At 34.8% G+C, this 27,299-nt stretch overlaps 1 protein-coding gene and 1 pseudogene across 1 annotated transcript; one reads left to right on the forward strand and one right to left on the reverse strand.

The window, feature by feature from the left end:
* Positions 1 to 253: 253 nt before the first annotated feature.
* Positions 254 to 9,522, reverse strand: LOC122138440 (annotated as a pseudogene).
* Positions 9,523 to 11,060: 1,538 nt separating this feature from the next.
* LOC109058088 (glucose-6-phosphate exchanger SLC37A1-like) lies at positions 11,061 to 25,458 on the forward strand. The gene is made up of 22 exons (XM_042730836.1): positions 11,061 to 11,187; positions 11,422 to 11,495; positions 11,620 to 11,777; positions 11,808 to 11,893; positions 13,582 to 13,663; positions 14,999 to 15,107; positions 15,203 to 15,281; positions 16,522 to 16,657; positions 16,880 to 16,956; positions 17,166 to 17,332; positions 17,452 to 17,504; positions 19,650 to 19,727; positions 19,831 to 19,959; positions 20,040 to 20,130; positions 20,892 to 20,954; positions 21,477 to 21,562; positions 21,720 to 21,768; positions 21,951 to 22,024; positions 22,138 to 22,216; positions 22,326 to 22,423; positions 23,785 to 23,849; positions 23,960 to 25,458. The coding sequence occupies exons 4-22, from the start codon at positions 11,838 to 11,840 to the stop codon at positions 23,973 to 23,975; spliced, it is 1,587 nt and encodes a 528-aa protein (XP_042586770.1). The 5' UTR covers positions 11,061 to 11,187; positions 11,422 to 11,495; positions 11,620 to 11,777; positions 11,808 to 11,837; the 3' UTR covers positions 23,976 to 25,458.
* Positions 25,459 to 27,299: the final 1,841 nt, after the last annotated feature.

Consider the following 27,299-nt stretch of genomic DNA (forward strand, 5'->3'; position numbering starts at 1 on the left):
AGCAGTCAATAATTGAAAGCATAATGTATGTGTTTGGCACAATTCAACCTGTCCATGTTACATCTGTCTAATTTGGGACCAAGGGACAGATGAATTTGCTCTAAAATACAGCTTCATTGGAGTTTGACTTAAACAACAAAAGACATGAAAAGCATTTTCTCTTTCCTTTAAATATGACTCCACTTATTTTCTGCAGTAACGATGCATGATGCTAAGCTGCATTTTATTATTTACATTAGCTCAAACTGGGCACCTGCTTTTCATCTCAACAAAAATAAGTGCATACTTCATATTTTATCATTGTCGTTTATTTAGAAAAGACAGCGCAGTATTGCTCTAGATCATATAAATAATCTCCATGCATAAGAATCAGTCCAGTCTTGACATTTAGGTTCATTGCATTGCATTGATATCCTTCCTTACAGTAAAAGAGAAAAGGATGAGTAAACTCTGGGACGTTCTCATGGGTGAGCTCTGATTTAGAAATCTCCCCGCTTGCAGATGAACGTTTCAAATGAGCTGATTTCCTGAAGCAATGGGATGTGCGGTCGAGTGGAGGAATATGACTCTATGAGTCTCATGCATCGCTGAAAAGGCACTGTCTGAAACAGGAGGTACTGAACCTCATTTTACTCATGCATCTCATCCCACAGTGTCAGCCCTTGCAATTCTATTCTATAGTATCACATGCATTACTATTAAATTACATGCCTATAGGAAAATCAACATCTATTAAGACAGCAATCTGTGTTGCTCACAGATTAAAAAAAAAAAGTTCTGGAGGATTTTCTCTGCCTAAAGCAAGACAGACGGTGAATCGATTTTCAGAAAGTTTTAGTCTGGATCTCATTTTCTATAAAAATATTATGGGAATTCTTGTTAACCCTTGATCAAATCAGGCATTGACTCAGCCGCATCATATGAAACAGGCTGTGTTTATGAGAAACCAGTTATGAGATTCCATCAGCCCTGACGCCCTTTCACTAATTGATCGAATAACATCATGCATTACTAAAAGTATTATATGCTACTGGCTGGTGTCATTCTGATGATCTGATGTGTACGCTGCTCGCTTCCCTGCTGAAGACATCCATCATTCAGACAGAGTGAGAGTCAACAGTACAACAAACAGCATGAAAGATGCACAAACTAATCCATGTCTCAAAATCTTCCATGTCCTACGCGTTTCCCTAAAGACTTTTTGAGAAAAACATGTGAACTCTGAAACAGTGAATGCACAGCAAATTAAAAATATCAGTGAATTATTTTAATCTAATCATCATATAAAGCTATCAAATACCTCTTTTAAGACTTGGAATATAGCTTAAAAGTCATATTGTATACTTTTATGATGTTTTTTTCCCTTTATGGTAGTTTAAATAAATTGCCATCCACTTTTTGTTTAATAAAATAAATGAAAAAAGTATAGAGTAATATAATGGGTAAGTAAATTAAGACAAAAACTATTCATTACATCAACATTGTGAATAGATAGATATTTAAAATTTATATTTATATGTATTTCTGTGGATTTAGACATTATTTTAAAAGCGCTTAAAACAATCTTTGAACCATCCATATATATATACTATATATATAAATTATTATTTTTCCTTACTTTTGAAAAATGATATACTACAAGCAATATGCACGATAGCTCAATCTGTGCAAGTATGTTTCCTTAAGTTCCATGGGTTCTTTTTTGTTTTTTATAGTGTTGCTGAAAACTTTGTATTAAAAAAAATAAAAAATTGATATAGATACATTACAATACACATAATAATGCAGATAAATTAAAGACATCCTTGCATGAGAATAAAACATGTAACTGCATAATAATCAGTGCAAAACACTGCAATACAATTATAGGTATAAAATTTTGTCAGAAATATTAGGCTACAGTATCACATTGCCCTTTGGGAGGTGGAAGAACAAGGTAAAGGGATCGAAATGCATAGTTTCAGGGTACAGTTCTGCTTTGAATCACTCGTCTCACAGAACCCACAACGAGTCAGTGATTGAGAGAATGAGGTTTAGTTCAGTCTGTGCTGTTTATAGACCAGTCATAGGGCAGATAGCTCACTTTGACCTTTCCTTCTGACAGCAGAGCCTGTAGAGTCCTCTTCTTCTGTGATGCTCCCATATGGTCAAACACCCAGTTCAGCAGCTGAAAAAAGAAAAGATTAATAACTGAGTATGTTTAAAGACAGAACCAACAAACACTTGCACTGTATGGAAAAGAGCAGCTTGGAATTATTTATTTTTTGGGTGAACTATTGCTTTAAATGCAAACCACAAGATCATCTTCCATGTGCATGAATTGAGAGTGATGATATATTTTAGTAATACCTTTTCATCAGTGCCTCCAAAATCTGCCTTGTACCACTTAAAGATCTGGCTGAGTTTCACTTCTCGTCCCACACTGTCAATCCCACAGCTGTCATCATTCTCCAGGAACGCTTCTGCTGCAGAACACAACTGACTATCAATGTCCTGAAGTGACACATGCAGAAACTTTTACTATAAAACACAATATGCTTTACACTGTCAGAAAGAATGTATATACATTTATAGATATTGTGAATGAGAATATTAACCTGTGGTGTGTATGTCTTAATTGAAGGGCAGCCCTTTGCACCACAGTTCAGCGCAAAATGAATGAGAGGCTCAACATCAGGAAGTGCCACCTAATGGATGAAGACACACATTACTCATATTAATAGCATTCACAGACAACTTTTATTCCAGTGTTTCTCAGCCTTTTTTTTGTCTTGAGTCCCTCCAAAATTTCAGTACACTACTGTTCAAAAGTTTGGCGTTGATTCTTTTATAAGGGGGCAGCTGTGGCCTAATGGTTAGAGAATTGGACTGGTAACCAGAAGGTCGTAGGTTCGAGTCTCGGTGCTGGCAGGAGTTGTAGGTGGGAGGGAGTGCATGAACAGCGCTCTCTTCCACCCTCAATACCCATGGCTGAAGTGCCCTTGAGCAAGGCACTGAACCCCCCAGTTGCTCCCCGGGCACTGGATATAGCTGCCCACTGCTCCGGGTGTGTGTTCACGGTGTGTTCACTTCTCACTGCTGTGTGTGTGCACTTGGATGGGTTAAATGCAGAGCACCAATTTCGAGTATGGGTTACCATACTTGACAAATGTCACCACTTTCACTTTATGTTTTTGAAAGCAGTCTCTTTTGCTCACCAAGTAGTAATCAGCTTTGCATCACATAAATAAATTGCATTTGAAAATATTCTAAGGTAGAAAATAGTTATGTAAAATTGTAATAATAATTCACATGATCCTTCAGAAATCATTCTAATATTCTGATTTGGTGCTCAAGAAACATTTATTATTATCAATCTTGAAAACAGTCAACGCTATCTCACGACCAATTCGTACGTATTTTACGAGGTGGCTAATTCGTACGAATTTGTACGACCTCACTCGTACGATTTCGTACGATTTGGCTAGACCCCACTGACGGGTAGGTTTAGGGGCGGGGTTTGGTGTAGGTCATTCGTACAAATTCATACGAATGTGCAACTCGTAAAATACGTACGATTTGGCAAAAATCGTATGAATTTGTACGAGTGTGGTCGTACGAATTCGTACGAATTAGCCACCTCGTAAAATATGTACGAATTGCCGTGAGATCGGGTTGAAACAGTTGTAGTATCGTAATTGTTTCATGAGTTTTTGATGAAAAGAAAGTTCAAAAAGAACAGCATTTATTTGAAAACAGAAATCTTTTGTAACATTTTACATGTCTTTACTGTTACTTTTGATCTATTTAATGTGTCCTTGCCTTCTTTCTTACACACACACACACACACACACACACAAAAAAAAAAAACATCTTACTGACTCCAAATATTTGAAATGTATAAACTGGTATAATCAACATGAATTGACAGGGTTAGACTTACACTTAAAACATATCTTTCAGTAAATTGGTTAAGCCATTAATTAAAAAAAATAAATAAATAATAATTAATTAAAAAAGACCTTTTTTTAAAACTATTTTAATCTATTTTCAGTCTGTCTTTTCACAGCCCTAATATCTTTTATTTAAAAGTATTTTCTTTATTTTATAGGCTTAATAAAATAAATATTTTTGAAATTTTGAAATATTTTTGCCTGGAAATGAAATAAATTCACCTGGAAACTTCTTAAACCTCTGAAAATGTTGTTGTTGCTAGGAATCTGGTACTTTTTTGCCATTAATCAAAGGCAATAAAAATCAGAATTCATAGATGACACACAGTATTTAAAAAGAACCAAAATGGGGGTTTTCACCATGATTCCATAGAAGGAAAAAAAAAAACATTTTTGGTTCCCTAAAGAACCTTTAAATTCTTAAATAACCATTTTTTCTTAGTGTGAAGAAATTTTAATAATCTAAAGAACACTTTTCCACTAAAAAGAACTTTGGAATGAAACAAGAATGATTCCATAGATGTTAAAGATTCTTCATAGAACCATAGATGGCCATTTAAAAATGTATTATATAATATATACACAGAATGGTATATCCTCTTTTTGGGATACCTGCAGCCGAGGGTCGTTCCTGGAAAAGTGCTTCATGTAGTTGCGCCACACCTTTTCGATTTCCTCTAAGCACTCCATTTTCAATATCCTGCAGTGTGAACACCTCACCACCAATAAAGTAGCTCACATAGTTGAAGAACTGGAGAACAACAGACCAAATGCACAAGAACTGAGAGCATTTCACATTTCCACTTTTTACTGTTGATCAAAAAACACAAAATCTCCACTCCTCTTACCCGATACCTTTGCCATATGTTTTTGGGAAAGCCCAGATGCAAAGAAAGCCAGTTTCTCTTCACGACTCAGAGACAGCAGCTCCACACGCTGAAGCTGGACAGCTAGATCACAGTACCGCTCGAAGCACAGGCTCCGGGACATGGCCTTGTAATCAACTGTCTGGTCAAAAGTGGAGACCCAGACAGTCACAATGACACGTACCTTTCTTATTTAAAACATAATGTGGCATAACACTCCTCAGGTCATTCACCGTCACAAACATCAAATATCAAGTGCATGCTGCATTCGTGTCTGTGGCGAATCCATTGAACATGGTCTTGCTGTTTGATATGCAGCGAGTGATGAGATGGAGAAACGGTGCGTTACCTTGCCATCTTCAGAGAGATGATCAGAGTAGAGTTTCAGCGTCAGATTCCTCAGTGCCTCCGAGAGCTCGCAGGCTGCTTTGGGCAAGTGTCACAAACAATGAGAATAAGAATGACTGAGATCGGCTCGATTTAAGATAGGGGACATTTTTATCATTATAGGGTGGTTGTGTACACACACTGCCAACACGCATTTCAGTTCAAACAACTCCGCATGACCCAATGACCCCTTTAAGAAAGAAGATTGACTGAAAATCTGTAAGCAAATATTATGAAGATGTCATTGTTGTTGTCATATTATTTCAATTCTATCATTTCAGTCTTAAAACACTTTATAAATAGGGCTACACAATTATGAAAAATCATAATTGTTCAAAACATTCAGAGTCAGTACGATTTTGAAGAAATTAATACTTTTATTCAGCAAGGATGCTTAAAATTATACAATATAAATGATACAAAAGATTACTATTTTAAATAAATTATGTTGTTTTGAAGTTTCTATTCATCAAAAAATATTGCAAAAAAAGTATCATGGTTTCCACTAAAGGATATTAGGCAGCATAACTGGTTTTGACATTAATGATAGTAAGAATTTTTTATTTTATTTTTTCAGCTTTGCATCACAGGAAGAAATCACATTTTATAATATATTCAAATAGAAAACAGTTATTTTGAATTGGAATGATATTTCACCATTTTACATTTTCTTATGTATTGTTCATCAAATAAATGCAGCCTTGGTGAACAAAAAAGACTTCTTTCAAAAACATAAAAATAAAACTTATCGACCCCAAACTTTTGAACATTAAATCTGATGTTAAAAAGTTCAGCATCTTCAAAAAAAACAAAAAAACATTTAGTAACACATTTTGATGCAATGTGTGTAGTCTGGAACGCTGTAATTGACACTTGTCATGATTAATTCATTGCTGCACCTGTAACCGCAATCCTGATTATTAATTTAAATAATTGTGAAGCCCTAATTACAAAAACTAAAAATAGACAGCACATCTAAGTAGGAAAGTATAAAACTTGATAAATGATATTTATTATTATTTATAAACATTATTCTAAAATTATTTAAAAAATAATACATGATAAAGGCGTCTGTATATTGAAAACTTAATTGGCTGCAGTTTAATTCTCAATATCAGAGGTTTAGAACAAACTCTGAGCAGAATGATTGAAGAACATCAAAACAGTGCTGCCCTACAAACACTTTAATAATAACAAGCAGGAAACTAATATCATAATAAATGATTAAAGAATCTTTGAGTGGACCCCCAAGCTTCGTGCTTTAGAGATGCATGCAAAACACAAACTGGTCTAGACAAGCATTTAAGAAAAGTGAGGACAGAAAGATAAGGTTTCCAATGAGAAAGATGAAACTATATAGCAGTGGGCCTAAGCCCTTCATTATGCTGCTGTTTCTCCAGAGGTGAGGCTTAAATAAGACGTTTCTGTAATCAAACTGCCTTTGTATAGCCAGTCACAGAGTTCAAATGCTTCCTCACCATCCAACTCTGGGTAATTTCAGACGCTTCCTTCCTATCTACAAAGGCGAGTTGAGCCAGAACAATCTATGAGAGCCAACACCAATGGCAAACAGTATTATTTTTCACAGTAAGTAAACATAAAATGTCTTTGTGGGCAGGAACTCATCGTTACTGTTCAATAATAGACTGGGGCTGTGTCTGAACACAGGGTTCAGGTTCAAATCTGAGACTTTATAACATAAATGTCCATTTTTCCTTTTAACACTTTAAAATAAGCTCGGAAACATTGTAGTTACTATATATTATAAGTGTTATTATAAGGCAGTGAGGCAGGGCTCTACAGGTTCTACAGTAAGTCATGACTCATCCCATACAAATTTAGTTTGCTGTCCTAGTCATAACTAACCTGTTTGTGGCTTTATATAAAAAGAGATAATTAATTTACACCCAAATATATTCCTTCAATGTTTTGAAAAAAGGTTTCAGTTGGCTTGCTGACACAGAGAGAGCTGAATGCAGCTGCCCACACCCTTCTCTCTGCACAGCAGCTCAGACCCAACAATCACCTCGCTTTACTTCCCTCCCACACTTCAAATTCATCTGAATAACACTAGAAATGTAGAATACGATACCAAAAGTTTAGCATAATTTATAAACAGAATTTATGTTAAACTACTTAAATTCATACTTTATTGAGAAATGATGCATTAAATTGAAAGACAAATTTCATTTTAAAACATATTTTAATAGAGAACAGTTCTTTTAAATTGAAATAATATTTCACATGATTGCTGTTTTTATTGTATTTTTGATCAAATAAGATAATTCTTTCAAAAGCATAAAATATTTGCAGACCACAAACCAGTAAAAACTTACAGTTTCCAGTTGTATAAAATATGGCTACTAGAACAATAAGTAGACCTTTAGGGGATGGACTGATTCAGTTATCTTTCATCACTATAAACCTTGTCTGACAACAGCAGATATTAGTGGAGAAACAGCTGGTGATGTGGAAAGGTTGGCTTAAATGCAGGCACAAAAAAAAAACTTGCCCAGTTACTTAGTTTAAAGAGAAAAAAAAGGGGCAACACAAATAGCAGTCCTTCCCCATTCCTTCAACACTCTAGGCCAGCAACTAATATAAGGAAGTGAGCATGTTTTTTTTTTGTTTGTTTTTCTGAAAACCTCCATCAATCTCACCATCAGAGTCAAGGCTATTTTCCTCAGGAGGAGCGTCCAGCGGCACGGGTTCCTCTCTTACTGACAGGACGAGACGTTCCAGCCACTCAGGATCCTAAGAACACACACACACACACACACACACACACAAGAACTACATATCAAGTCAGCAGTTAGTCAATATAAAAATCATATGTCAGTTACTGTGTCTTATCTCACCAGGTTCTGGAGGTCCTCGTTGTTTCCCACGTAGAGGTTATTGAAGGATATCTGTGGTACGGTACTGTGTCCTGTGAGCTCCTTCAGTCGTGCTCTTAATTCTCTGTGCTTGTTCACATCCACATCACACACAGGCACACCTAGTGTACTCAGAGTAGCTTTGGCCTGTATGCAGTGTGGTCAGCCTGGCACGGAGTACACTGTTACCCGTCCCCTCATGATGGTCCTGTCCTCCACATCACAGCACCTGAAAGATCAGAGGAAAAGCATTCAAAAGCTGTCACCTGAATTTCCTGAACACTTCTCACTTACCTACAAGCTGTAAAACTAATTAATCAGTTAATAAAAAGGGAAAAAGAGGCACATTCCACACAAACATTTTGGTGTCCCATGACTAGACGCAAAAATCCTGCATGAAGACATGCAAGATAAGCTAATGGTCTGGATGTCTTAACATTCTTTATCTTAACAATTAAAGCCATGAAACTTAAATAACATATGACAGAATTTTGGAATTATGTATTGAACTGATATTTAATTGTAATTGTGTTTTAAAAAAATAATTTAATGGCTTTCCCAAACTCCTAAATCAAAATTATATATATATTTTCTTTCATATTTATTACTATATTTTTGAATTATCTTTTATTTTTATATTTTCAGTTTTAGTTATTTTGCTTTGGTCTTTTTAACACTTCTGTTTAGTTTTATTTTATTTGTATTTCAGTTTTAGTTTTAGTAATTTCAACTTTAACGCATTTTATTTCAACTGCCAAGACATTTCTTTCATTTTTCTAGTTCTTTCACTTTTATATTTAAGGTTTTATTTACATTTTTAATTTGTATTTTATTTAATTTTATTTCATCTTCAGTTTAATGAACAAAAATATCATGCAGTTTTAATTTTAGTTAATTTTATTAACAACACTGAAAGTTTACTACTGTATTGAGACATCGTTTAAAAGAAACAAAACAACAACAACAAGCTCATATTTAGCTGATGTTAACAAATGTTTTCTGAAGGCCAAGCACCTCCATTTATGCTTATTTGTTGAAGAAAATTACATTTTACATCTAGGTAAAGGCCTACTATTTATAGAAAATAGCTAAACGATCTTTCTTCACAAAAATGGACCACACTAAGCATGGTTCCACCTGTTACTATAAAAAAATAGATATGGTTCCTTCTGTAAAACCATAATAAATACATTTTATTTTTCATTTAATTTCACATACTTTTAAAGTCTTATAATTTGACGACAGTGGTGGCTAAATAACAACAGTAACAGTGGGTTTGTGTATTGGTTACTAAAGTAAACGTTTGTACAGGATTCTAAAAGACTAGAAGTATCCAAGCAGCATCACTTTTTATAACAGACAGCAGTTTAATACAGGAAGCAAATCCTGTTTTCTCCCATAAATAACAGGACCCACTACAATATTGCTGAAGCTAAAATCACAAACCTACCCATCCAACATAAGCATGAGCATCAGCCAGAACAAACGGGTTTTGAGGACGTACCGTTCTCCCAGCAGCCTCCGTACAGGTAAACGGATTTGCTGAGAAGGCTAATTTTCACTAGCTGTAAGTAAACGATTGAACATTGTTGTGCGATGTCACTGCGTCCTGTAATGCTATTTATAATTACTCAAAGTAATATTGATCGGCAGCTGAGTGATACTCAAATAACTGAGTAAAGAAGAGTGTAACAGCACAACAGAGCACAGCAATGTGAAGCCAGCACACACTGGGCACCAGTCACTATCATATCACCCTCATCATCACATCATCTCATTGTTCAGAGAATAACAAAAATATGGAAAAATAACAGTTTTTGAAAAATTATATTTTATTCATATGTTATGCTATGTCCTCTGTAGAGGACACCAGGACTCAGTTTTTTCAAAAAAAAAAAAAAAAAAAAAAAAATGACATGAATAGACATGAAAAGTTAAAAACAATGGGATTAAAAATAAATAAATAAATAAATAAATAAAACTCGCCAATCAATTTTTATGTTTCATACCGAACTTTGTATAAGTATGATTGTCAAATATGTTTTAAAAGATATAAAAGAATGATTTGATATTCCATTTTGCTTTATACAATACGTGTGTAAAATTTCCATAAACTGTTTTCCCATTAAACACAATGTTATCTAAACACTGTATATAATTTGCATATTAATGTGCTGTTGGGACAGCGTGTTGAAAAAAAAAAGAAGTGTAATAATGGGAGTAATAACTGACCGGATTTTCATAATATTATCTAATATTTCATAAGAATATGGATATATAATTTATTTCCTATTCATTTTTTTTCTCTCTCTTCTAAAATGTGTAATAAACATGCTTTTAGTCCTGGTGTCCTCTACAGTAGACATGTATGAAATGATGACCTGTTTCATAATAGAAAGTCATATTTTGATTTGAAACCCCATAACATTTTCCTGAGATCTTTATTTATGACTAACAATTTGAAAATCAATCAGATTAAATGATAATGCAAAATATGATCATATTTCCATAAGGATGTATCACTAAATTAATGTCAGCCATCTTTAAAGACCAAGGAGAGGACGTGGTCACAGTGAAACCTCCAAACATTTGGTATCTCTGAAAAGCCCTGAATGTGCTCTGGACATCCAGACTTAAAACTGTGACATCTCAACAACAACAACAACAACAACAATACTACTAATACTGCTGCTGCTGCTGCTGCTACTACTACTACTAATAATTAATAGACCTATTATTATATTAAAATATACATATTATATATAATAATCTAATATATTAATTAATTAATTAAAATATATTGTTTGCACTCTGTAATAAATGTTAATAAATAATTATTTTTATGTATATTCAGTAACATGTGGCTTATTAAAGTTTTGTCTTTGCTCATGGACTTATTCCATTTTTTTCAATAAATTTAATTTTTAAAATGTATTTTGAATTGTTGTCTTGTACGGCATGGATAATTTTTTACGTCAAAATAGGGTCTTTTATTTTGAAATATTCTACGTCCTCCGGTTGCTCGTGCTGGCGTCATCATCATCGACCCACCCTGCGGGACGAGGAAGCGAAAGAGAGACGGTCGCTATTAAAGACCGAGACGACGCCGACCGGAGCGTGGATACGGTAAGACCACAGCGCTCTTTCTAATTAAATCATTTATATATGCGCTTATAGTTTTGACAAATGCACTGACGGCGTGTTATCGATCACATAAAAGGTGTTGTTACGACCTTAATACAAAGCGAGAGTATCTGCGAGAGACCACACACACTTATAATAATGTAGTACGTTTATTCAGAGTCTTATTTGAATGTAATTGAATGCTTATTGTAATTTTATTGTTCTGTTTAACCACAGGTTGACCTGTTTCTCAGAGACACTGGGTCTGATTACAGTAGCAGCCACGTCGCGTCATTTATGAGCTTTGACAGGTCAGTCGTTTCCTAAAAGATGAAAGCACTGATAATGCGCTGAACTTGATACTGTTTAACTAAGTGATGGTTTGTGTGTTCACCTCCCTTTCAGTCCCTCATCCTTTCCTTTATGTCTCTTCAGGATATAAAGCCACGGATGCGACTCTTCATAATGGGATCTTGTGCCTTTCTGATCAAATCACAAGGTCCTCTCGGTCAGAGATGGGTCTTGTGACTATATCTACAGGCACCCTGCCTAACATCTTTATGAGATTTACTAAGCAGCTGTAATACACAAGTACACACACACACACACACACACACACACACACACACACACACACACACACAAGCATAAGCATGGCACCAGTCCCACCTGGCATCCGCTTCTTGACATCCTTCAATAGGGACCAGTGGTGAGTTTGTCTCTTTTATAAACCTTCTTTGGCTCTGTGTTCACTATTGTTGATCAACAGACCCAAATCTGCTCATGCAAAACATTGCAGATTTCCATAGGGCTGTTTGATTATGGGAAAAAACATAATCATCTTCAGGCATTTATTGAACTTTTCAAAACAGGATTTCCATTAAATTAAAATATAACTAAAACACAAATAAATATAGGCCTATAAAAAGAAAAGGTTTTATATATATTTATATTTATATATATATTTATTTATTTATTTATTTATTTATTTTTTCATGTTGAAAAGCAAAAGTCATAATTAAAAATAAATACAATTAATTACCCAGCCTTAATTTCCGGTTTAAAGTTGGAACATCTTTTGTTGTTATTCTACACATGTCCCAGCCTTTGAATATTTTTTAAAGTAAGTATTTTAGTAAATTTGACTGTGGTTTCAGCTATCAATGAGAGTATATGTTTAACACATTTTAGCATCCATTCTGTAGAATTCCAGCTGTTTTCTCCCCAAAATAAGAAGAATCTTAAGTCTGGGTCTGCTGAGCAGGCATTAATAAAGCTGCTCTGTGCTGGAGAGTAGTATAGAATATATCCGAAACTTAACACATCCTTTCTGTACTAAACCAAGAAGTCATTTTCTCTGTTGTCCATAGAAGCTGACGCATGTAAAAATGTATACACACCTGTCTGTTTAATCAGAGCTTACATTCCATTGCATTCCTGCGTCATCAACACAGTGTCTGAAAGGATTGTGCAAAATCCGGTTTAGTGAGCTTCTTCATCGGAACACACAGGCTAGACTAGGTGTGTTAAAACTCTTATAAACTCAGAAAAAGGACATAGGGATGATATTAACTTCTGACATGCTGCATGAGCAGGTAGAGTTACTTGAGGTTTCTTTTAAACCAGACAGACTTGCTATGCAGTGCACTGTAGAAATACTGTAAAAAAATGCTTTATAATATTATAAAATTAACCCACTTAATGTAAAATGACCAAATAGTTTAAATAGAACTCTCTGCATGACACGTCATATGATCATATTTTATATAAAGGATGCATTTAGCATTTCTCTTATTTTTATTTCATTATTTTCGTGTTGTGTGCTACCCTGATGGTGTTTTGCGTGTGTATGACTTGCGTGTGTATCATCTCATTCATCATCTAGTTTTTACCTGTTTTATCATGGTGGTTATAAGTGCATTTTAAAGTAAAAAGGCAGAATTTTGTAGTTTAAATAGATGTATTACCATTACATCGCTTATAAAACACATGGGTTGTATTTAGACTGCTTTTAAATCAGTTGAGTGTGTACAAGTAGCTTTGTGTGACAGAACGAAAGGGGAAATAAATCAAGAGAAAAATGGACTTCAGCTGCTAGTTGGAATGTAAAATAGTAGTGGACTTCCAATGGATAAAAGACCTGCTCTGCCTTAGTATGACATTAAGCAACAGACGGGCTCCCGTTAATTTCTGACTTATTTGCTTGTGATGCAAAGTTGTTTGCGTATCTGAACAGTGGGTTCAGCTGCATACGTCCAGTATTCGTATTTGGGCTTGTTTTGGAATGCAGCCAATCTTTTAATCTGTTTTGTACAGAGCATGACAAGAGGACATTTCACTGTAAAATGTACTTATTTCCTTATCCTGACTGAACTTTGCTGTGTTTGGTTCACACAGGTACAGGGCCTTCACGTTTGGTCTCACGTTCCTGCTCTACACGAGCTTCCATCTGTCCAGGAAGCCCATCAGCATTGTAAAGGTAACTCAACCCCTCTCAAACTGAGCATGCCCTTTAAAGAGAGAGTTCCCCTGAAAATAAAAACGTACTCATCCTCAGGCAAATGTAGCATTACATCACCAATGGATCCTCTTTAGTGAATGGGTGCCGTGAGAATGAGAGTCTAAACAGCTGATTAAAAACATCCCAATAATCCACAAGTAATCCACACCACTCCAGTCCATCAGTTAACGTCTCGTGAAGAGATAATCTGTGTGTTTGTAAGAAACAAATCCATCAAGAAGTTTTAATTTCCAACTTTAAATGAAGTCCAGTGTTTAAGTATATCCAACTTTATCTGCATACATACTGTACAGTTTTGTGTATGGTGATGTATACTAAATTATATACATTTAAGTGCTTGATTACTTGTATTGTTTTAATTGTAGCAATGTGTTTTTTATATTTGCCAGAAATAATAATTATATTTTTATTTGAATTTTACATTTTCTTTGCAAACACATTTTTTTTTGTTAACTAAAGTTAAAGATTACATGCACTTATGTGCTCATGTACTTGTATAAAAATAGTATTTTTTAAAACAAACTGTGTTTTGTAGTATATAGTTAGAGCCAAAATTATTATCCAACTTTTATCATCTCTGCATGAGATAACATTCAGACAACACTGTATTGCTCTGAGATGGCATGATCAGAACTATTATCAGCCGGCCTAGCGCTTACTGGAACTCAAAGTGCTTTTCTGCCATTTTCTGTCACATATTAACTCATTCATCTGAGTTAATCTAACGATGTTGAACTTACTTTAGCCAGCCTTAAAGGGATAGTTCTCCCAAAAATGAAAATGACCCAATGATTTACTCAACTTTAAGCCTTATGATTTTGAAGCCCAAAAAAGTGCGTCCATCCATTATAAAAAAGTGCTCCACATGGCTCCAGGGGGTTAATAAAAGCCTTCTGAAGCAAATTGATGCATTTGTGTAAGAAAAATATCCATATTTGAAACTTTATAAATGTATGTGCATTCACAAGAGAGTGGCGTTCCAGTGGATTACATCATCTGCTTGAACGCCACTCTCGTGAGCGCGGATTCGACAGTTAGCGGAGGCTTAAATTTTAAATACGGATATTTTTCTTACACAAATACATCAATTTACATTCACTTTTTATGCTTCAAAATCTCGACCCCCATTCATTGCCATTATAAAGCTTTGAAGAGCCATGACATTTTTTTAGTCATGTGGCTTGAGGGTGAGTAAATCATTGGGCAATTTTCATTTTTGGGTGAACTATCCCTTTAATTTGCTGTCTATGCCCTGTCTCAGCCTTGACTAAATGTATGTGTGTGTTCATATAGAGTGAGCTCCATAAGAACTGCTCTCATGTGATGGAGGCACCTTCAGAGAGCAGCAGCAGTCAGCAGCCTGTACTTCACCCAGAGCTAGACTGCAGCTGGAAACCATTCGGTAAGATTTAGATCTTAAAGGATGTTATATTTATAGCAGTATGTGTTTCTGTCACTTTCAGCCAGTTTGACATCTCTGTTTTTCTGTCCCTATAGACAGAAATAACTATAAGCAGCTGCTTGGAGCAATGGATTACTCTTTCCTGTGTGCTTACGCCATAGGCATGTATCTCAGGTAAGAACAGATACAAAACACTTCAATATTTATGGATTTGCACTAAAATGGCTTAAAAAGTGGAGTGATTTTCAGAAATCTAGGAATGAAAATTCTGTCATTTACTCACTAATTAATCTCATTCCAAACCCATAAAACACAACTGAAGATATTTTAATGAACCCTGAGAGATGTCTGTCACTCCAAGTCTGTTCCACCAAAACATTCAGTGCATTTACAACAATACTAATTAAGACAACCTTCTGATTAAGAATCTACCATGTAAACAGAGATTTTTGATTACCTTAATCTGGCTAAAGTCATACTTGAAGTAAACTCAAAACCAAATTAATACATGTTGAGTATTCCTATTTTAGTCACATTACTGAAGTGCAGTATAGACAAGTACATACCTTAATCACACTATTATCGTCGTGTAGGACTTTTCGCCGCATTTTGCGACAGGATACTTGGCAGTAGTCAACCGTTTGAAGGCAAATAAAAGAGCATGGCTTCAATAACACCGTTGTCTGTTTGCACGTATAGCATGACAAATAATTATCTGCACTTGAAGCTTTTGTAAAATTAAAAATTAAACATCCAAAACTGTATTTGGCATCATAACGAAGACGAACTATATTTTTAATCATGAAATTCTGGATTTTGTCATGTGGGGACGTAATATAACATGTGAAATGGGAAGATGAAAGGAATATTCTAAAAGCAACTTGTGTAAACACCTTAATCATAATATTGTCTCATTTAGAATAAGGTAAATAATTAGATTACTGATGTCCATGTAAATGTAGTCATTGATGCTTTAAAAAGTTTATAAAGACATTGTTACAATAAACAAAAGTCTGATTCAATTTAGGCTTTAATTTGCATATAAATATTGATAAATAGGGCAATCAAACATTTTAAATGGACACTCAAGCGTGTCTTTAAGAACTTTATAAAGGTTTAGTGTAATGGCTATTCCAGGGAGGAATGGAAATCTCTTGGGTTTTATTTAAAATGTTTTTATTTGTGTTTCGAAGATGAACAAAAGTTACATGGATTGAGAACGACTTGAGGGTCAGTAAATGATGACAGAACTTTCATATTTAGCTGAGCTGACCTTTTGCTATAAACAAGACATGTTTTCAATAAATTGAGAAATAATGAGTTTTTATGTACCTAAAAAAATGCCTTGAACTAAATTACCAAAATGAAATATGTTTACCTTTTGTTGCTAACGTTCTTTATACAATCTTTTCAGTGGAATAATTGGCGAGCGTTTGCCCATTCGCCTGTACCTGACTGTGGGCATGCTGACCAGTGGTCTTTTCACCTGTCTGTTTGGACTGGGATACGTCTATGACGTCCATAGCCTGGGCTTCTATATATTTGTTCAGGTAGGTGTCATACAAAAGCAGTCTCTAATAGTCATCAAGAGTGTATTTATTTGATCAAAAATACAGTTTACTGTTTTAATATATTTTAAGATGTAATTTATTCCTGTGATGCAAAGCTGAATTCTCAGCATCATTAATCTAGTCTTCAGTGTCACATGATTCTTTAGAAATCATTCTAATATTTTCATTAAGCAGTACCTCTTGTTTTTTTTTTGTCTGTAGGTGGCCAATGGTTTGGTTCAGACCACTGGTTGGCCTAGTGTTGTGACTTGCATTGGCAACTGGTTTGGCAAGGGCAGGTGAGAAGCATTACACTTTCCACTAACATTATACTTAATAAAACATAAATGTAAACATTGATAAAACAACTTTAGACATGAGCATTCAGTGTTTTCATTTGCTCAGATGCTTGAGATGAAGCAATGCTTATCCTGTTAGTTGCACTTCAAGTGATAACAGATCTGTTATTACCACACAAATAAATGTTGCATACGTGTTGTGGTGTCAGGAGAGGCCTCATCATGGGTCTGTGGAACTCTCACACATCAGTGGGCAACATTCTGGGCTCTTTGATCGCTGGGTATTATGTCTCCTCTAACTGGGGTCTGTCCTTCATCGTCCCCGGAGTTATCATCGCTGCTATGGGAGTCATCTGCTTCCTCTTTCTAATAGAGCGTAAGTGAATATGTCTTCTGTCTTATTTATTTGTGCAAATGTATCTGGGTGAAAAATTGTCACAAAGCACTTGTCAAAGTGGTTGGTGGGTTTTAATGCGAATGCTTCTGTATCTCCAGACCCTAATGATCTGAAGATCGCCAGTGCACAGAGCTCAGCTTCTAGCAATCAGGTCAGTTCACCATTTATTTAGTTTCATTTCCAGTCATACTGGCGTTCAAGAATATAATGAATGTATACTCTATTGTGAAATTTGGGTCAGTAAATTATTTGTAAAATTGATAATGATACAAATCAGCATATTAGAATGATTCTGAAGAATCATGTGACACTGAAGACTGGAGTAATGATGCTGAAAATTCAGCTTTATATCACAGGAATAAATTACATTTTAAAATATATTCAAATAGAAAACGGTTGTTTTAAATTGAAAAACTATTTCACAATATTATACTGGAGTTTTGATCAAATAAATGCAGCTTTTGTGAGCATAAGATGATTCTTTGAAAAACATTAAAAAAAAAATCTTACCAGCCCCAGACTTTTGAACAGTGGTATAGTATATGCCTTTAAGGCTTTGTTCATACTGTACACAAATCTGATGTGGGTTTCCAAGTCAGTCTCTCAGGAATGACAAGTCTGCTCTATAATTTTGCAGGCGAGTTAATCTTATTTTATTTTTTTATTTTTTTTATTTTTGTTTTAGACAGGCCTGTGAATACTCATAAAAAAAAAAAAATAATCGATCATTGTGGTTTGTATTGGGCTTGTAAATATCAGATTTAAAGTGTTTTTTTGCTGTTCACGTGACAAAAACAAAACTAGTTTGAATCAGATATGCAGAAAAATTCTATTTTTGCTTTATCTAAACAAACCCTGAGAGAGAGTCGGAGTCTGTGTGTTAATGTCTTCTCCCAGCGGTCTGAGGTTTGATAACATGACGCACTCATGCTCAACAGCAGTCGCTATGACAACGGCCCTGTGATGCGTACACCTGCGAGTCTCAGTAGAGCGTGAGGTGCTCTTCTAACACAGGCAGAGTTCACATTTCTGAAACGCTTCATCAGGTTGATTTGATTCAGGAGGAGTAGCTAATCAGGAGGAACAGAGACGTTAGGGATGGAGGAAGGAGGTGACAGCAGGAGCAAATGCAGACTGATGCCTCTGTTCCTCATTTTGACTGTGTAGGAGGAATTAATCATATTCAAGAGAAACTTCAAACACTTTTTTTTTTTCAGCTTGCCGCTGCATAATTATTGATTCTCTGTCATTGTTTATGCAAATACCCTTTCTTTGCCTCTAAAGCATACTTAAATATTCATAGCTATTAATTAATTGCAATTTAGGAGGTGTTACTCCGCAGTATTTTTGTCTACTCTATCTCTAGAGTCTAGAGTGAATTGGGAATCGGGTCAATGATACTAGCACCGGATACACTTATTGGAAATATATGCAAATATTTAGCATTTAGATATATAATATATTGCTAGTTGACAGACACAAAACATTTTTTTTTTCTAACAGGTGTTTAGGGAAATCTTTTCTTTCTGTAACTTGTGGCCATTTTATTAAGCTCCTCCCCACTTTTACTCATCTTTTTGATATCACCTGTTTTTTTTCAGGGAATGACAAATACGTATTTAAAAGCTGAAATATTCCTTTTCTTTTTTTTTATTATAATGTAAACATTTATTATTTAATAGTTGTTAAATTAATGTTTGCATATATTATAAAGGAGCAAACAGGAAGTAATTATATTTAGTCTGAGCTTGTTTGGTTTAGTTAAATATAAAAAGCTTCAATATGCCTGATCAGATGTATTAATATATACTCACAGGATTTATTATAGCTATATTTTCAGATTTTCATGAATTTATAAATGCATGGTTTGATTTTATGCATCTATAAATTTATATTTTATAATATATTCAGAATTTATAAATTAATGTTTGGATTTCGATTTATAAATTCTGTTTTGTATCGGTATATTTAGAATTAGAATTCAGTTTGTAACTATATATTTGGATTTACATTCATATTAAGAACTATATTCAGTATTTATAAATAAATATTCAGATTTTTTTTATAACTGCCTATTTGGCCCTTCATAATGTCTAGTTAAATAAATGAATTACTAAATAAAGAGAGGAAAAATTACGTCATTTCAACTACCCAAGTGTCCTGTGTTATCATGATAATAAGATATAATTAATATAACAAATACATGCAGAATATACCCTGTCTATTGCATTGCTCTTTTTTCATCTATGTGACTTTACGAACATTGTGAATGTTTTTTATTTATTTTTTTTATCAGAAGCTTCATAAAAACTGGAATGGTGTGAATGGACACAAAGACCTTTACTTGCAGTACAAGCCAGGAGCTAAAGCACAGGTTTGTTCACCTCACTGTCAGACTGTATATTTTATATCCGTCACTCTTTAGAAGTATTACCTGTGATATCTTGTTGTTCTGTCTTCTGTGCTGTGTTTGTTAGAGCTGGGACACAGAGCTTCTGCTGGGACAGGAGAGCATCGGAGTGTGTGTTCCTGTGCAGCAGGTGGTGGTGGTGAAGAGCGAGGCCGAACCGTCAGCCATCAGCTTCATGGGAGCTTTGCGCATTCCTGTGAGTGCTGCCCCTCCGTCTGTCCATCACTCAGAGTGTGTTACAGCGTCACTCAAGTTTCTCCTGCTGTGTGTTTGCAGGGAGTGGTGGAGTTCTCTCTTTGTCTGCTGTTTGCCAAATTGGTCAGTTATACCTTCCTCTTCTGGCTCCCCCTCTACATCACTAAAGCAGGTAACTCGCAACATTTAATATGAGATCTCGTCATTTCTTTGATATTGTGACAACAAATACTTAATTTCTGTAGTTCCCCTGATGTAGAGTTTTTCTTTTTTTTTGGTTTTGTGGTTAAGGAATAGTTCACCCAAAAATAAAACATTCGCTGAGATGTACTCCCCCTCAGGCCAAATCAAGATGTAGATGAGTTTGTTTCTTCATCAAAACAGATTTGGAAAAATTTAGCATTGTATCACTTGCTCACCACTGGATCATCTGCAGTGAGTGGGTGCCGTCAGAATGAGAGTCCATTATGTATATGTAAATATGAGTCTTCTATCCATAATATTGCTTTCTAAAGTAAAAAAAAAAGTAATCTCGTCTGAATCAGGAGAGAGATATGCACAGATGAAAGTGAAAACAGTCTAAAAGTTTTTCTCTGGACAAATTGTTATTTTGGATTACGGGCTCATATTTTGGTCAGAAGCATTGGTTTAAGGTTAAAATGCCTTAATGATGGATTTGTTTCTTACAAACAATGCAGTGTTTCACTTCACAAAATATACATCTATGCCTTGATCCGGCGGCACCCATTCACTGGAGCGTTTCCTTTGGTGAGCAAGTGATGTAATGCTACATTTTTCAGGATTTGTTCCGATGAAGAAACAAACTCATCTTCGATGTCCTGAGGATGAGTATATTTTTCAGCAATTTTTCATTTTTAGTGAACTATTTCTTTAATATAGCGCAGTGACTAAGATGTATTTCCTGTTTCTCAGCTCACCTTGATGCCAAGAAAGCTGGAGACCTTTCAACTCTGTTTGATGTGGGAGGCATTGTTGGTGTGTAGATTTATCAGTCCTTTTTTTTTTTTTTTTTTTTTTTTATGTTTAGTATTTGGGGTGGGCATTAATAGTTGATATACACATCTGTGACCACTCATCGGTTGGTTTCTTTAATGATGAAAGAAATTGTGATGTGTCGTAAAACCCCTATACTAACAAGTTCTTCCTAATCTTGACTTGTTTGGGACACGTCCTACCTTGTATTTTCCTATTAATCCATGTTTCATCACTCAAACATTTAAACGGCGTGAAACCGTTCTGTCCCCTGCTAAACAAGCAAAACTATCTACTGTTATCAACACTACCATTCATAGGTTTGACTTTAATAAGATTATTTTAGTATTTTATTCAGTAAGGATGTATTCAATTGAGCAAAAGTGACAGTAAAGACATTTATAATATTACAAAAGATGGTAGTCTGTGACCTCATGTTTACATAGAAGTGCTATGATTAAGCAGAAAATCAAATCACGACCCTTAAGTATTTCTATGTTTGTGTTTGTGTGTGTGTGTGTGTAGGAGGGATCCTGGCTGGAGTGCTCTCTGATAAGATGGGAAAGAGGGCCACCACTTGTGCTGTGATGCTTCTGCTGGCTGCGCCCACAGTATGTCATTCTGCTGATCTAATACAGGAAGCTTGTGCATTTAAAGGCTCTTTGCTGTGTCACCATTGACAGTGGTTTGTGTGTGTGTGTGTGTGTGTGTGTGTGTGTGTGTGTGTGTGTGTGTGTGTGTGTGTGTGTGTGTGTGTGTTTTTAATAGCTCTACGGCTTCTCTATGATGAGTCAGTTTGGCCTGGGTCCCACTATTGGTAAGACATCCAATCCTAATGTTGCCTTTCAGAGTTACATAAGAGCTTTTGACGGCCGTTGCTTTGATTCAAATGAGAGAACTAATGAGATAAACAGCGGACAGCTGATACCAACTTTTGTGTGTTGCTATATTCTTATTCTTAGTAATCATACAGTCTGATGTTTGTTATTTGCTATAAAGGCATGCTGCTGGTGTGTGGAGGTTTAGTCAACGGACCGTACGCTCTCATCACAACTGCTGTCTCTGCTGACTTGGTGAGTGTTTGTCTGTTTTTTATCAGGTCTAGTGTGTGTTTGTGTAATCATATGCTTATTCTTCTGTTAGATGCTGTTTTTCTTTAATGTATTATTTGATTTGTTTTTTTTAGGGCACACACAAGAGTCTGAAGGGCAATGCCAGGGCTCTGTCTACAGTGACAGCTATTATAGACGGCACTGGGTCTGTTGGTAAGAGCATTATAGTTCTCATATCTCCAGACACTCATTGATGTTTTATTGTGGCGCTGTGTCATGCGGAGCTGAGAGAGGTCACTCTTGCACCTTTCATCTTCTGCAGGTGCTGCTGTGGGACCTTTGTTGGCAGGGCTGCTGTCAGCACAAGGCTGGGATCAGGTCTTTTACATGCTCATGACCGCAGACTTTTTAGCACTGCTGGTGAGTTGAAATAAATGCTGACTGCAGCATTGTTTATTGTGTTTGTTTTTTCCTAAAAACCTATATGCAGCTTTTCCCATACAGAGACTATTAAGCTCCAAAAAGAATTACAAAACACCATAAAAGTAGTGCATACACCTCATGTACATTTCAGGTCTTCTGAAGCCATACAATCTTCCGTCCTACATTTTCAAATATTTTAAATTTGAGTCTGTTTCTCACACATAGTTAGTATCAGTATCTAGTTTCAGAAGACTTGCAGACAAGTGGTTCTCAACCAGGAATCTGGGACCCACTAGGGGGCCTCAACACACTTTAAAGGACTTCAAATGATTTAATAACAAACAAGCTTTAAATAACACACATGTATATGTGACCCTGGAGCACAAAAAAAGTCTTAAGTCGCTGGGGTATATTTGTAGCAGTAGCCAAAAATACATTGTATGGGTCAAAATTATTGATTTTTCTTTTATGCCAAAAATCATTAGGACATTAAGTAAAGATCATGTTCCATGAAGATATTTTGTAAATTTCCTACTGTAAATATATCAAAACTTAATTTTTGATTAGTAATATGCATTGCTCAGAACTTCATTTGGACAACTTTAAAGGCGATTTTCTCAGTATTTAGATTTTTTTTTTTGCACCCTCAGATTCCAGATTTTCAAATAGTTGTATCTCGGCCAAATATTATCATATCCTAATAAACCACACATCAATGGAAAGTTTGTTTATTCAGCTTTCAGGTGATATATACATCTCAATTTCGAAAAATTGACCCTTATGACTGGTTTTGTGGTCCAGGGTCATATATATATATATATATATATATATATATATATATGTATATATATAATGAATATGAATTTTCCAGTTATGTTAAGTTCTTTTGTGGGTTCAAATCATTTCAGAAACCCACAAATCATAAAGGACTAGGAAAGACATGTATATTTATTAGTAATAATATCCCCGAAGAACATTGCTATTAAAACTTCTACAACTGTTATTGAATTTAATTATTTGAAAGTATTTTGTTGAATGAAATATATCGCCACTTCTGCTTTCTGTAAATAAAAATGTTTGAAAATGAGCAGCTTTGTCAATCCAACAGAAGTACCAGATATGTCTTAATCGTAATGCTTATGGGTTTTGGGCCTTTCTGGAGCTGGACAGAAGCTGTTAGTATTAAATGCAGTATGGGAACATAGAATAAAAACTAGTTTTACTCCCCCACAGGGAAACAGGTTTTGCAGTGAATACAGTTTAACAACACAGTGCACGTTTAAGACAAGTGATAAATGAACTAAATTAAGAATTCACACAATTATGACAAAAATAAAAATTGTTTGCATGTTCTTCAGCTTTTACTGAGACTTGTGATGAAGGAGCTTCGCTCTGATAGGAACCGGCCAGGAGTTGCTGTCGAGTGAGTGCTGTTTTGTTCTTACAAATCAATGGCCAGAACAGTCAGGAGACTTCCTAACTTTTATAAATACAGTTTTGACGATACAAGTCTATTTTTCTGTTTCTTTCTAGACTGAAGGAACATTGAGCACTTTGCACTGGATATAAATGTTCATCTCTGACCACTTCCTACCCTGGACCAAAACTTGACTGAAACCTGTGTTTAGTCCTCTGTTTTAGAAAACAGACTATACAAAGAGACATTTTATTCCTTTTTTTTCAGATGAGAAATCATCAGTTTAGGGTGAAGCGACTCTGGTCTTAAGTTCATCAGTCTAGACCTGCAGCCCTGCTTGCGTCTGTCCTTTGGTTGTACCCAAACAAATGAACATGACTCAATGTGAGATCAAGCCTAAATATCCCTCCAGTTAAATAATGCACAATTGCACAACCAAAAGTAGCCTCCCTTTGCTGCTAACAGGGGGAATTTAAAATAAATGCAGTATAATTTCTGCTTCTAGATCCCTGCCGGGCACACAGCGCCTTCATTAAACACACAGAACAAATGTCCTTGTAGACAGTTCATAAATCCACTCTTGCATGAATTGTCACATCGAATTGAACGGCAATTTATGTAAGAATGGTTTAAGAATGATTTACACTGAAATTTGTTCTGCTCGTGTTTCATAACCGAGGCCCGTAGAACGCATAGTCGATGGTCAGTTTATTTATGTATATAATATATGCCTTTCTATAAACCAAAGCCAATCTTGAAAGTTGTTGAGAAATTGTGTGTTATATTTGGACTGTTTTCTGTGTCTTTCTGTGGTGACGTTAACGGTTCTTATCCTGTGTTTGCATATAGGGGATCCACTAGCCAATTAGGACAAATTATTTTCTTTTTTAATTTTATATTTATTTATTTTTTCACTGCTGGCCTGTGACTTAATGAATAAACATTGTGCTTCGAGTCGGTATGAATGGAGGTTAGCATTAGTTTTTATCTAACCACTATTGATTCTACATTCATATACAGACAGGATTCAAGCTGTTCTGTATTCACAACAGAAGATATATATAAACATCATGATTTGTTTTCTCAGTAGGATGCAGTATTAGAATTTTAAAAGCGTTTCTATTACCAGGTTTAAAATGTTCACACAAAGCTCAGTCTGTACAATTTAAATCTGTGAGCAAACCCAAAGCGTCTTCTTGACTGTAATTGTATGTGCGCATTTAGGACCCGCACCTGCCTCTGCAGCTATGAATATTTAAAGTGTCTATTTGAATGTTCAGGTTACTGTAGGATTGTGTCGTTCTGCAGAGCTAGAGGCGCATGTAGATGTCTGGACCTCTTATGTAATCATACGTGTAGCACGTGTGCATTTGCCCTTATAGGACGACGTAATCTAGATGAATGTATCTTGTGTAATTTATGGGTAGAACCCTGGTGTCATGAGAGAACATACATTGTGCCTTGTTTCTATTTGTGTTTTTGTAAAGGGATACGTCTTTGGAGCGTTCCTTTTTAAGTTATCAGCACCTTGACAGACTTCTGGGAATTAGCTGTACTATCTATGTTGCTGTGTGTACAAAGAGGACATTTTGAATAAAGCAAACATAAAAAGCGACCCAACTTCCTTCTCTTGTCACAGTGCAAGCTATGTGCTTTAAGATTTTTTTTTTTAATTATATACATTATAATAATTTTATACACATGCACACAGGTTCATGAATGCATAATTAAATACAATTAAGGATAATATAAAGTGTGTGTGTTATGCATTCATTTATGAGTCTGTGAATATATATATATATATATATATATATATATATATATATATAATATATATATATATATAATGTATGCATAATTGAATAAAATGAATATATAAACTATGTATGTATGAATACAGTATATACACACAGATTGCATATTGCACAGTTTATGTATATGTTATTAAATATGAATATATATATATATATATATATATATATATATATATATATATATATATATATATATATATATATGAATTTAATACAATTAATGCAAAATTACTGTAAATAAAATAAAATAATAATAATAATATATAATTTAATATATATATTCATTGCACTGACCATTTCTCATTTTGAAAAATCCTTATCCGGTGGGCCTAATAACAAAAAAACTTGTCAATAAAATCTATAGTATATTTTTCTGTTTCTTTTACATGTAATAAATAAGCAGTCGAGCTCTATCTCTGGATAAGGAGATATTATACAGATCTTGAGAGGTCAGTGTGAGTCATCGAGTGCTTTGAGTGCCCATGTGCAGGTGACACCTCCTCAGTGCACATACACAGACAGGTGGCAGTCAGTCAGAGAGAACAAAACAGATACACTTTCTCTGTTGAAAGGATAAGTGCTCCACAGTGTGTGAAGTCATACATGCATATAACGGAGTATAATGAGCGTGTTTCACTGCTCGGGTCATAACAGATGATTCACATGCTTCCCCTGCTGAACCCCGTCTGTCCATCTCACCGCCCACAACCCAGTCTCACCTTCATGAAGTCACTATTTTGCCTTCATGTGTGTCAGCAGTTCTCACATTACGTTAGGGTCCTTCCTGTTATGCAGTGACTGCTAAAGAAATATTTGTTTTCATTGTTATTTAAGGAAAGAGTCCATTGGTAATCATGTGCTGTTGTTTTCCCACCAAAAGTGATGTACCTTCCTGATGATGTCATTTAAGATATAGTTAATTTAAAAAATGTATTTCTTTAGTGAAACCACAAACTGGAACTGGATTTTGTAGCTACAATAAAGGGAAGGATTAATAGTAGGGAAAGTGATACTAATGGCACATTAAAAACTGATTACCATTACAAAAATGTAATACATAATATTATAAAACATTTAAGTTGGAAGCATTTTGATCAAAGCATCCTCGGTAAAAAAAATTAATAAAAAAATAAAAAATAAATAAAAATACTACATGCATCTTGCGGAAGAATATTGTTTTGGTTGTGCTTCGGCTCAGTCACGCGGATGAATGTAAAATAACACAAAAATAACTTTTTTTTTTCTTTTCTTTTTTTCTACGATGGTGGTAATTACCTGGAGGTTTGCCGTTTTGAATAATCCATGGTCAATTTTCATCATTTGCCAATTAGGCAAAAATAATAATAATAATAATAATAATAATAATAATAAAATAAATAAAAAACTTGTATATGCATACAATTTCCTGCGAAATATGTCCCGCTAAGCACTTATTATAGATTTCAATCAATCAATTTATTTATTTATTTATAGAGTGTATTTGGCTAAAGACACGGTTTAAAAGATCGCATTAAAAAATAAATAGTGCAGCTAGAAGTAAAAAATAAGAAACATCTGGCAGGTCTATATTTTGTGGCAAAATATGCTAAAAAATAGTGGAATTACTTCAAATTCACATGTATGTTGACTTTATATTAAAACG

Source organism: Cyprinus carpio, chromosome B9, assembly GCF_018340385.1.
Source record: "Cyprinus carpio isolate SPL01 chromosome B9, ASM1834038v1, whole genome shotgun sequence".
Lineage (NCBI taxonomy): Eukaryota > Metazoa > Chordata > Actinopteri > Cypriniformes > Cyprinidae > Cyprinus > Cyprinus carpio.